A 10,652-nucleotide genomic window follows, 5' to 3' on the forward strand; every position below is an offset into this window, starting at 1 on the left:
TGTTATGCAACCTAATATTAGAGAAAATTAACAAATTTGAATTTTGACTTTTTTTTTCCAAAAACAGTTTAGAAAAAAAATAAAATGACATTAACTTTTACATACTACGTCGGATATAATATGTTTTTAACTGCCCTAAATAAATATATCTAAATTCGTCAATTTGTAAATACGCTATCCGTTAGATTATCTGTTTTGTAGTGAAAAAAGACTTGAGAAAACAAATCCGGGAGCATACCCAACACTTCCGAATTGCAAACAAAATCGTATCCGATTCCACGAGGAAACAATCTCCATATATGCAATCAAATCTCCCTTCCGGGGTTATTTCCGTTTGGCCGACAGGGAGCGACAGAAAAATTTCACCCCTTCTTGGGCAATCTCCGCGGCTCCGCCCTCTCCGTCTCCGGTGTGCCGGGTTATTTCCGTTTGGCTTCCCTGAGTCGGGTTTCTGCGACTGTAATCTCCAACCCTTCTTCCCTTCCCATCTGCCACTCTCCCAGGACTGCGGCTCCCTGGCGAGTCGACCTCGCCGGCGGCATGAGCCGCACATCGCCGTGGCCGCCGCCGAACTACCAAGAAGGTCTCTCCTCTCCCTCCCTCCTATACTGCCCCAGATCGGCACTGTACCTTTTTTTACACATAAATTACTAACTTACCTCAGGGAGGGACTTGAATACATAGCTACCCAAACCCGACTGTTCCATGTTGGGGCTGTCCGATTCGAGCCTGCAATGGGTGATTTTTCTTGGGGGGGATTTGATGCCGGCGGCGGACGTGTTTATGGATTTCTATTTCACTAACAGTGTATACATAGAAAGCTTCAGTTTTTTCGAACAATAGTGGGGGTAGTTGGCTGTCCAACTGTTACTAGCCTCATATAATCTCTTGATGGTTCTGGACTGAAACAATGTGCATTACTCTCTTTTCCAGGAGATTATCGCGATGATAAGAAGAGGAGATTACCCAAAGGACACACTGGAGAATTAAGTAGCAGGTTATTATTACTGGATGAAGATCTGGAAGAGATGCTCGCATCATTAACAGTCGATGACATCTTTGATGAAGGAAAATCAGGTTAAAATACTTACCACTTGCCCCAGTGATCCTTTTTTAGGAGTTCAATGTCGCATCTATTCATTTTAAGAGGTAAACGATTTGTTGGTGCGCTATCTTTTAACTTTTCTCTCAATGGTTGCCTGGTCAAATTGTGTAAAATAAGGCTCGATACTCTCTTGATGCTTTACGCGAATTCTGCAATATACCGCCTTTAGGTGTCTAGCTCTAATTAGGCAGTGTACTCTTTGATGTTTCGAATGAGAAATTAAATTATAGATCGTCTTCAGGTGATTGTCGCAAGGATAGGAAGAGGAAATCAAACCAAGATAACGCTGGAGATTTAGTTAACAGAGCATCGGATGATCTTTTGGAAAACATGTTCTCGTCGCTCCTGATCAAAGATTCTGCACTGGCTAGTTCTGCTTCCATAAGATCAGGGAAACATGCCTCTGTTCTTGTACTTGATGACAATATTCTTTCTGAAGACAACACAGATTGCACCACTTCCACTGATTGCAGTGCTCCAGACCCTAGGAGTCTGTCATCAGAGGAATTCATTGAAAGAGTAAACAACCTGTTGCTTTGCCATGAGGGAACAGGTGTTGAAGTGTTTGAGGTTCGTTTTGACCTGAACTCTACTCATGCTGCCCACCTTGACAAATGGGTCCAGTTTGCGTCAGAGTCAGGTGCACAATCTGTGATACTTAACTTGCGTAAAAAAGGTATATCTTGTTCAGAAGATATAGTGATTTCAAGTCGTTATAACTTTCCCTTGCATTGTTTTGATGGTGAACAACGATCCTCAATACGGAAGCTACGCCTGGTAAATTGCATATTCAGGCCACCGCTGCATTGCAATGGATTTTCCTCTCTTGTTCGCCTTTTTCTAAAGCATGTCACGGTAGCTGATTCTGATATCCAGAACATTTGCTCTTGCTGCACCATTCTCCGTCTTTTGAGGTTGGGAAACTGCAATGATTTGGTTAATTTAAGGATTTCCCATGAAATACTGCTATATTTGGATATATTTCGTTGCAAGAAGTTGGTGAGTATTGAAATGCATGCCACCAGCCTAGCCTTTTTTGAGTATGATGGACATGAGGTATCCATCAATTATGCGAGTACTCCCAATATGAGGCAAATAGTAACTAAGTTTGGGGACATAAATTGTTCTCTCCCGAAGGATTTAAATGCCATGAAACTGATCAAGAAAGTCACCTTGACATTTCTTTCACCATCTAAGGTACATTAACATAATTCAGATCTATGTTTTTGTTCCAATTGTTCTCTAATCATCACTCAGTTAGCTGTCTCTAATCATCACCCGGTTAGCTGTAACATATTCTTTTGCTCTTCTGCAGGAGCCGAGATGTATACTGTACTTGAAGAAATTCAGTGTTTTACAGTTCGTCAACTTGTTTATTTTGCCATCCTGGAATAATGCTCTTGCATTAACTTATCTACTTAAAGCAACTCCTTATCTTAAAAGACTCCGTCTAGAAGTATGCCCTAAATTCTGTTCATTATTTTTATCTTAAATTGGAATGCAAATGTTTTTCATATAACAGATAAAAGAATGAAGTTTCTTCCTACTCCTTACTAGTGCAGTACAAGATTATGATAGATGAAATTGCTTCATTGGATGTGTTTGTGACAACACATCAAATACTAGCAAATTATCATTAGTAATTCTTTTTCTTTGTTAACATAAATTTCTGTGGGACAGTTTTCTTTCTTACAGATCCCTATTGGACTGTAAATAACCCGTTCTTCTTTTTCTAGTCCTGAAATGAAGCTATTAAATACAAATTACATGATATCACTTATGATCTCAACTGATAAGGGAAATTCTATGTACAGATCAAATCATTCACTTGTTTATGGACTTTTTAGTTTATCCTAATGAGTAATGGCTAGCCAGTATAATTATTTCAGAGGATGTATATACTGTTTTTGTTAAGTTGTATGCAGTGTGACAGTAAAAAGCGTTTGAAATATTTCGATGTTTTGATTTGTTGCATCAGGACATCATGAACTCACTAGAGTTGGATCTTCCTTGTATGCAGGCATGCAGCAAACAACACCATCATCTGGACAATTTCGGGGTTAGTTGGCCCGAGGGTATCTCTCTGGACAAGCTCCGTACCGTTATTGTAGGTGGTTTCACTGCCCAAGCCCCGCTGATCGGGCTCTTGGCATTCCTGATGCGCGTGGCCACTCGCTTGAAGTATGTCCAGATCGACACACATCACCATATTTGTAAAGGAATGGGTAAATGGGTCAGAGAGGATGTTGGCGACAAGGCAGCGAGGGATCATGCACGGAATGCTGCAATGGCGACCATCGCCCTTAAAGTTCCACCGTCTGCGAAGCTCGTTATCAAATGATTCGAGCCGAGTGGTGTCTTATGATCTTATAATTGGGGGAGGTTCATGATGATGATTATTCATTGTCATTTCATTCTGTTGGCCTGGCTAGTGCCATCTGCTGGCAATGGCTGGATTTATTTCGAGGGATTATCTTGCTAGGCCAGATGCCGTAGTAGGCTTAGAAAGCTTTGTTTTCTTCAGGATTGACGAATTGCGGAGAAACATGGGATTGACACAGTCTCATACTAACAGGTCTTCGTCTGCCTACATTATGTGGACGACAGACAGTGAATTTAACTGTGCAATGCGAGTTTGGCAATGTTGCGACCTACGCCCTGGTTCATGCTTTTTCACATAAGCAGCCATGCCGTGAGATTGGCAGTGTTTCTAGCAGGCACGTCCAGTGGTGATATCTTAGCGATGTAGCTTTGAATAATTGGCTAGTTAGAAGAGAGGGAGAGAGAGAGAGAAAAGATCATACAGTACTTTCACCTCTTTATGAGATATTCTATCTTATTTATTGGCATTTGACAAAGTATAGAAGCTTGCTTAGTTATTTGAAACACCTGAATACTCGCTCTGTAATTGTGCATATAACATTTTTCATCTGGCGTGACCCAACTTTGCATCCGGTGTCCCAGACCGAACTCAGTAGAAAGCGAGGCTAGTGGGGCGCCGGACGGCTGGAAAATCGCCGCGAGCCAGCCTTGGCTGCGAGATGTGCCTACATCTTTCTGCCTACGTCTCCCCGCCAGTTCCACCGGTTTCCGCATACATCTTCCCGCCTTTCCACCGCTTTCCGCCATTGTCGTCTCTATATGAAGAGGGGAAGTGGTGGAAGGGCCACATCTCACCCTAGTTTTACAGATTTTTCCCACACATCTCACCCATGGTGTCCGGTGATCTTGCCCTCACGCACGCGGAGGTGGAGGCGCTGAGTGCCTCCAACTACCCCTGCCTGCCGGGGTTCATATGCCCCCCCCCCCCGCCCCCCGGGTTAGCACCTGAGTGCCGGAAGTGTACCGTTTTCCCCCGGCCCCCATGGTGCAGCTCGGCGTGCGGCCATCACCCGAGCAGTGCATGGATCCCTGCTGGGTTCCCGACAACGCCGCAACTTGGGACACTTTCTTCGCCAATCGTCGGTTCATGGAGCTCGCCAGGTACCAGGGGATGGGCCACCTCCCGCGCAAACAACGAGGCCGACCGACGGCTATGGGTAGGCCAGCCGGACCCTCGAGGGTGTGATGAACCACATCTTGGATCTTGGCGGGCGACTACCCCCGCCTGCGTACCCTCACTTCCAGCCTCCGAACAAGGGCGGCAGCGACCGCGGCGGGTTCGTTACCCGGACGCCATATCCCCCCTCGCAGCCGGAGGAGGGACCGGAGTGGAAGGCGCCGCCAGAGTACGACATGGTCACCGACGACTTTAGATGCCCGGATGATCCATAGGATTTTTCTAGGCCAACGTGTGGCCATCCGTGCCTCCCTGAAGCCGCCACTACCGTCGCTGGTGGAGTTTGGCCAGTCCTGGTGGGTGAAGGAGGAGCAGGCCTACCGTGCACGTAGTGGCGGCGATGGCCTAGGTTGTAGTCGCCATCTGTCTCCGTCGCGTGCGTCATCACAGGCTCTGCGGATCCCACCACCGCCACCTCGTAGGTTCGAGCAGCGCCCGGCGAGCGACGACGGCGGCTCCTCCGACGACGGCGACTACGAGTATATGTACTATAGGCCTAGATATGAGTATAACTAGTCTTTTATTTATATAATAGAATAAAATAATTTTATTTTAAAATGTGCATCCTTTGTATGGAGGTCACGGCTGGAGGCCGACCAGCTCCATTTTTTGTTTAGCATTAGAGCCCCTCATATGGGCAAAAAATGGGCACCGCCAGAGAGCCTATATGGGAGGGACGAGTAGAGATGCTCTTAAGTGTGTTCTTTAGACTTCAAAGCTTTGGTGCTTTATAAGTAGAGTTCTTTGCTTTTTTACCTTTATTCGCTTCGATTAAAAATAAGTTACTTGGCTTTTATCTAGATACATGGATGTAAATATAAATATTTCAGTGAATAGATAGATAAATCTATATTGGGATAAGTTGAGTCACTTATTTACCTCCTGCCACACCAGGAAAAAAAGAGTGACACACCATCGGAAATAACCAGTGGAACATGGGTGTAGGCGCACCGGTTTATTCAAAACTTTTAAAATGCTATTTAAGAGCTTCAAAAGAATTAATTTTTTTACATGTATATATTATGTTGATATTACTCGTGCCAATTCTGAAGAAAAAATACGATTGTATGTGACCTATATAAACATACCAAAATATGCAAATAACACTATAATGATTAGATCTGCGGTGTCCAAAAAAATACAATTTTTTTTTCTTGTAGGTCAGGTATAGTTGTATTTTCACTTGAGAATTGGCACGAGTAAAGTATCAAGATAATGTGTAAATGAATTTTTTTTCGAAAATTTTAAATAATATTTTTGTGAATTTTTTCACCGAATCCGTGTCGACCACGGAGTGAGATCAGGTGACATGCACCTTTTGCATGTCACCGTGTGACATGCGGTCTAAAACCAAATTTAAACTTTGCGAAAAAATTTGAAAAAAATCATGCATGTTCACAACATATATCAAGACAACCCCTAAAATTTTCAGATCAAAATTCGAAACATACATCGAGAAACAAAAAAGAGAAATCTGCCATGAATAGTTCCCGAATTCAAATATGAGTTTCTCTGTACACTATTCACATGTGAGTTTCTCTTTTTTGTTTCTCGATGTATGTTTCGAATTTTGATCTGAAATTTTTAGAGATTGTCTTAATATGTACTGTGAATATGCATGGTTTTTTTCAGATTTTTTCGCAAAGTTTAAATTTGGTTTTAGGCTGCATGTCACACGGTGACATGCAAAAGGTGCATGTCACCTGATCTCACTCCGTCGACCACACCATGTGTGTTTCAAAAGAGAATTTTTCCACAAGGCCTCGCCCGTCAGAATCCTAGTCCTAAAACTCCTCCTCCCACCGCAGTGTTCATGTGCCGCCGCCTTTCCGTTTCCCCTGCGTGTGTACTGTATAATCTCCGGCCCTTCTCCCCTTCGCTACGCGGCTAACCTCGCTGGCGGCGGCATGAGCACCGCCTTACCGCCACCGCTGCCGCCGCCGCCGCCAAATTACGAAGGGCAAGAAGGTCCCTCTCTCTCCATCTCGATCTCGATTACTAATGCCCTCGATTGCTACTCGTACCTTAGTTGTTATAGACGGATTGAAGCGACACCCAAACGTGATTTTTCCATGTTATTAATGCTTTCCACTGGGGGGATTGGGGTCTGGAATTGGTGATTTTGCTAGAGGAAGATTGATGTCGGCAGGGTGCTTCTGAACTGCTGCCAATGCTTCAGTACTATGTCGACTGAAAGCAGGGGAGTTGGAAAATAATCTTTGGTTGTCCGTTCCTCTTCCTTCTGTTTTAGATAGATAGAGTACCTTTGTGTTCGATGCTTTTCAGGCTTTTTTTTTTTTTTGGGCGTGAGTCTTAGGGTTCCACCATCTTGTCGCTCTTATTCTAATACAAAATGACACACATTTTTTGTTTTAAGAAAAGAGAAAGAAGTAATGTTGATTGTGTCGTTGAACAGTTGGGCATGATATCCCATTCTGAACTGGAACAATGCACAATGTACTCTTTTCCAGGAGATTGTCACGAGGACAAGGAGATGAGGTTACAACAAGGTCACCATGGAGAATTAAGCAGCAGATTACAGGATGAAGATCTGGAAAATATGTTCTCTTCGTTAACGACTGACGACATCCTCTCTCAAGGAGCTTCAGGTTGCGCTAATTACCACTTGATGCAGTTATCCGTTCTGAACTGGAACAATGTACACTACTCTTTTTTTCCCAGGAGAATGTCGCGAGGACAAGAAGAGGAGATTACATGAAGGAAACACTCGAGATTTAACTAGCAGACATGCCGATGAAGATCTGGAATACATCTTCTCGTCGTTAACGATTGACAGCATCCTCTCTCAAGGAACTTCAGGTTGCGCTAATTCCACTCGATGCAGTGATCTTTTTTCTTGTAGGAGTTAAATATCAAACGATTCAGTAAGAACAGTAAACGATCTATCGATGCGCTGCCACTATTTCAATGGTTCTCTGGTCAAGACTTGCATATTTTGGGCTTGATACCCTCTTTATGCTTTGTACAGGGAAATTCACATTATACTTCTTTTAGGAACCCCAGAGTTGCTATTTTGAGGATGTGTATTGCTTTGATATTTCAACTGAGAAATCTACTTCATTATTCTTTCAGGAGATTTTTGCAAGAATAGGAAGAGGAAATCATGCCAAGAACCCGCTGGATATTTAATTAACAGATCGCCGGATGATATTTTGGATAACTTGTTCTCAGCGCTTGCGATCCAAGATGCCACCTTTGCTAGTTCTGCTTCTAGACGGACGGGGGAACAGAGCACTGTTCTTGTTTTTGGTTACAATACTTTTTCTGAGGAAAGTTCAGGTTGCACCACTTCCATTGAGTGCAACCATCCTGCAGACTCTAGAAGTTTGAGATCAGACGAATTCATTGATAGAGTAAATGACCAGTTGCTGCTCCATGACGGAACTGGTGTTCATGTTTTTGAGGTTCATTTTGATCTGAACTCCACCCATGCTTCCCACCTTGACAAATGGGTCCAGTTTGCATTGAAGTCAGATGCACAATGTGTGAAGCTTCACTTGTGTAAAAATGCAACACCTTGTTCTATGCATTCTGTGACTGCAAGTCGTTATAACTTCCCTTTGCATTGTTTCGGCGATGGACAAGCATCCTCTTTGCGGAAGCTATCCCTGACGAACTGCATACTCGGACCATCGATGCATTCCATTAGCTTTTCCTCTCTCGTAAGCCTTTATCTAACGTGTGTCACAGTAACTGATTCTGATATCCAAAACATTTTCTCTTGCTGCCATGTTCTCCGCTCTTTGAGACTGGGAAGGTGCCATGATTTGGTTAATATAAGGATTTCCATCGAAACACTGTTACATTTGGATATATATCAGTGCAAGAAGTTGGTGAGTATTGAGATTAATTCCACCAGTCTACTATTCTTTGAGTATGCTGGACACGAGGTACGCATCAAATATGCGAGTACTCCCAATATGAGGACAATAGTAACAAAGTTCTGGAACCAAAATTGTTCTCTTTCGGAGCATTTAAATGACATAAAAATGATCAGGAAAGTCACCTTGACATTTCTTTCACCATGTGAGGTAATGACGGTTCAAATCTATGTTTATGTTTCTGTAAATTGCTCGATCGGCCGTCTTTAACTGTTGTAGTAAGCAATTACTGTAACTGTTTCATTTTCTTTTTGCAGGAGCACAGTTTCATTCTATACACGAAGAAATTCGCTTTATTAAAGTTTGTCAACTTGCTTATTCTGCCATCTTGGGATAATGTTCTTGCAGTAGCTTATCTCCTTGAAGCAACTCCTTATCTTAGAAGACTCCGTCTAGAAGTACGTCCTAAATGCTCTCCAATTTTATTTTTTGTTGTACTTCCTCCGAGCCGTATTACTTGATGCTAAAATGGATGTATCTGCATCTAAAATGTGTCTAGATACATCTATATTAGCATCAAAAGTAATATGAATTAGAGGGAGTAGAGAAATTTGAGTGCCACACAGTTGAGTGAATTATGGTCTTAAGCCCTCTGTTTGTAATACTCTTGCTTTACAAGGTTACGATAGATGAAACTACTTCATACGACATGCTTGGAATAACACATAAAAACTACTCTCTCCGATCAAAATTAAGTGACTCCATTTTGTCTAGGTACGAATGTACCTAGATGCATTCATTGACTAGATATGTCCGTATTTAGATAAAGTGGAACCAATTAATTCGGATCGGAGGGAGTAGAATTTTTCGTTAGTGATTCGTTTTGTGTTTTCAACATAAGTTTCTTAGTTGTTGGATTTTTTTTCTTTATGTGCATCAGATAAATAACCCATTTTCCGTTTTCATACGTTGAAATGAAGTTCTCAAATATATAAATTTATGGTACTCCCTCCGTTCCATAATTGTTGTTGCAAATATGGATGTATCTAGACATATTTTGTGAATAGATACATCCAAATATGCAACAAGAATTAATGAATGGAGGGAGTACCACTTAGCATCTCATCTCAAATAACTGTAGAATAATTGACCACCAATGGTATCAACAACCTAGTCTAGCATTTATGTCAAATCAAAAGCCATGTAACTCCTCAAACTTTAAGAGAGCTATTTATGTAGGCTTGTGACTAAGGATTCACGTGCCAAATTTTCTACTTCCTCCAGTTCAATTTTTTTTTCCTAAAATGGATGTATCTACACATTAAAACGTTTCAAGATGCATCCATTTTTGAGCAATTATTTTGAACCGGAGGGAGTACCTAAACTTTGATGGACCTTGTAGCTTATGCTAGTGACTGCCAGTATGATTACAATTTACAACGGATGATTTGTAATTTTTTTTTGTCAAGTCACAGTTTGAACATTGAGATTTTGTTTTTTGAATATGTCGACATCTGAATCTGTTGCAATAGGACATCATGTGCTCTATCTTCTTGCATGCAGGCACGCAGTGGACAGCACCATTATGTGGAGAATGGCCAAGTTAGTTTGCCCGTGGATTTCTATCTTAAGAAGCTCCGCGGAATTTTTGTAGGAGGTTTCGCTGCGCAAGCCCCGCTGATTGAGCTTTTGGCGTGCCTGGTGCGTGCAGCCCCTGGTTTGCTGCTTCTCAAGATCGACCCACATCACCATCTTTGTAAAGCAATGGGTAAATGGGCCAGGGACGATGTTGGTGACGAGGCGGCGAGGGATCACGCGCGGAACGCTGCAAGGGAGACCATCGGCCCTAAACTCCCACCCTCTGTGAAGCTCATCATCGAATGATTCGAGTAAAGTGGTGAGTTAGGATCTCATGATTGGGAGAAGGGCCTGCAGGATGATGATTTTCGTTTTCATTTCATTTTGTTGGCCTGGCTAGTGTCATGTGCCGGTGATGGGTGGATTTATTTTGAGGGATCATCAGTGTAGATTGCATGCCATATTGTAGGCTTAGAAAGCTCTGCTTGTTTCAGAATGGACGAAGTGAGGAGAAACTGAACTGGACTGAAATGCGACCGCGCTCTGTGGTTCAAGCTTTTGTAGATCA

The 10,652-nt window shown here is 42.6% G+C and overlaps 2 protein-coding genes across 2 annotated transcripts; both read left to right on the plus strand.

Annotated features, from left to right (window-relative positions):
• The first annotated feature begins 242 nt into the window (after positions 1 to 242).
• LOC127292558 (uncharacterized) lies at positions 243 to 3,771 on the plus strand. Its single transcript, XM_051321976.2, has 5 exons — positions 243 to 583; positions 934 to 1,077; positions 1,347 to 2,302; positions 2,421 to 2,561; positions 3,126 to 3,771. The coding sequence occupies exons 1-5, from the start codon at positions 541 to 543 to the stop codon at positions 3,444 to 3,446; spliced, it is 1,605 nt and encodes a 534-aa protein (XP_051177936.1). The 5' UTR covers positions 243 to 540; the 3' UTR covers positions 3,447 to 3,771.
• A 2,649-nt stretch (positions 3,772 to 6,420) lies between these two features.
• LOC127292559 (uncharacterized) lies at positions 6,421 to 10,652 on the plus strand. The gene is made up of 6 exons (XM_051321977.2): positions 6,421 to 6,632; positions 7,136 to 7,273; positions 7,347 to 7,484; positions 7,758 to 8,716; positions 8,824 to 8,964; positions 10,070 to 10,652. The coding sequence occupies exons 1-6, from the start codon at positions 6,572 to 6,574 to the stop codon at positions 10,388 to 10,390; spliced, it is 1,758 nt and encodes a 585-aa protein (XP_051177937.1). The 5' UTR covers positions 6,421 to 6,571; the 3' UTR covers positions 10,391 to 10,652.

This window comes from Lolium perenne, chromosome 4 (genome assembly GCF_019359855.2).
Source record: "Lolium perenne isolate Kyuss_39 chromosome 4, Kyuss_2.0, whole genome shotgun sequence".
Classification (NCBI taxonomy): Eukaryota; Viridiplantae; Streptophyta; class Magnoliopsida; order Poales; family Poaceae; genus Lolium; species Lolium perenne.

Coding starts and splice junctions, on each gene's coding strand:
- LOC127292558 (XM_051321976.2), top strand. CDS start 541: ATGAGCCGCACATCGCCGTGGCCGCCGCCGAACTACCAAGAAG. Junction 584..933: donor GCCGCCGAACTACCAAGAAG/GTCTCTCCTCTC, acceptor TCTCTTTTCCAG/GAGATTATCGCGATGATAAG. Junction 1,078..1,346: donor CTTTGATGAAGGAAAATCAG/GTTAAAATACTT, acceptor GATCGTCTTCAG/GTGATTGTCGCAAGGATAGG.
- LOC127292559 (XM_051321977.2), top strand. CDS start 6,572: ATGAGCACCGCCTTACCGCCACCGCTGCCGCCGCCGCCGCCAAATTAC. Junction 7,274..7,346: donor CCTCTCTCAAGGAGCTTCAG/GTTGCGCTAATT, acceptor TTTTTTTCCCAG/GAGAATGTCGCGAGGACAAG. Junction 8,717..8,823: donor CATTTCTTTCACCATGTGAG/GTAATGACGGTT, acceptor TTCTTTTTGCAG/GAGCACAGTTTCATTCTATA.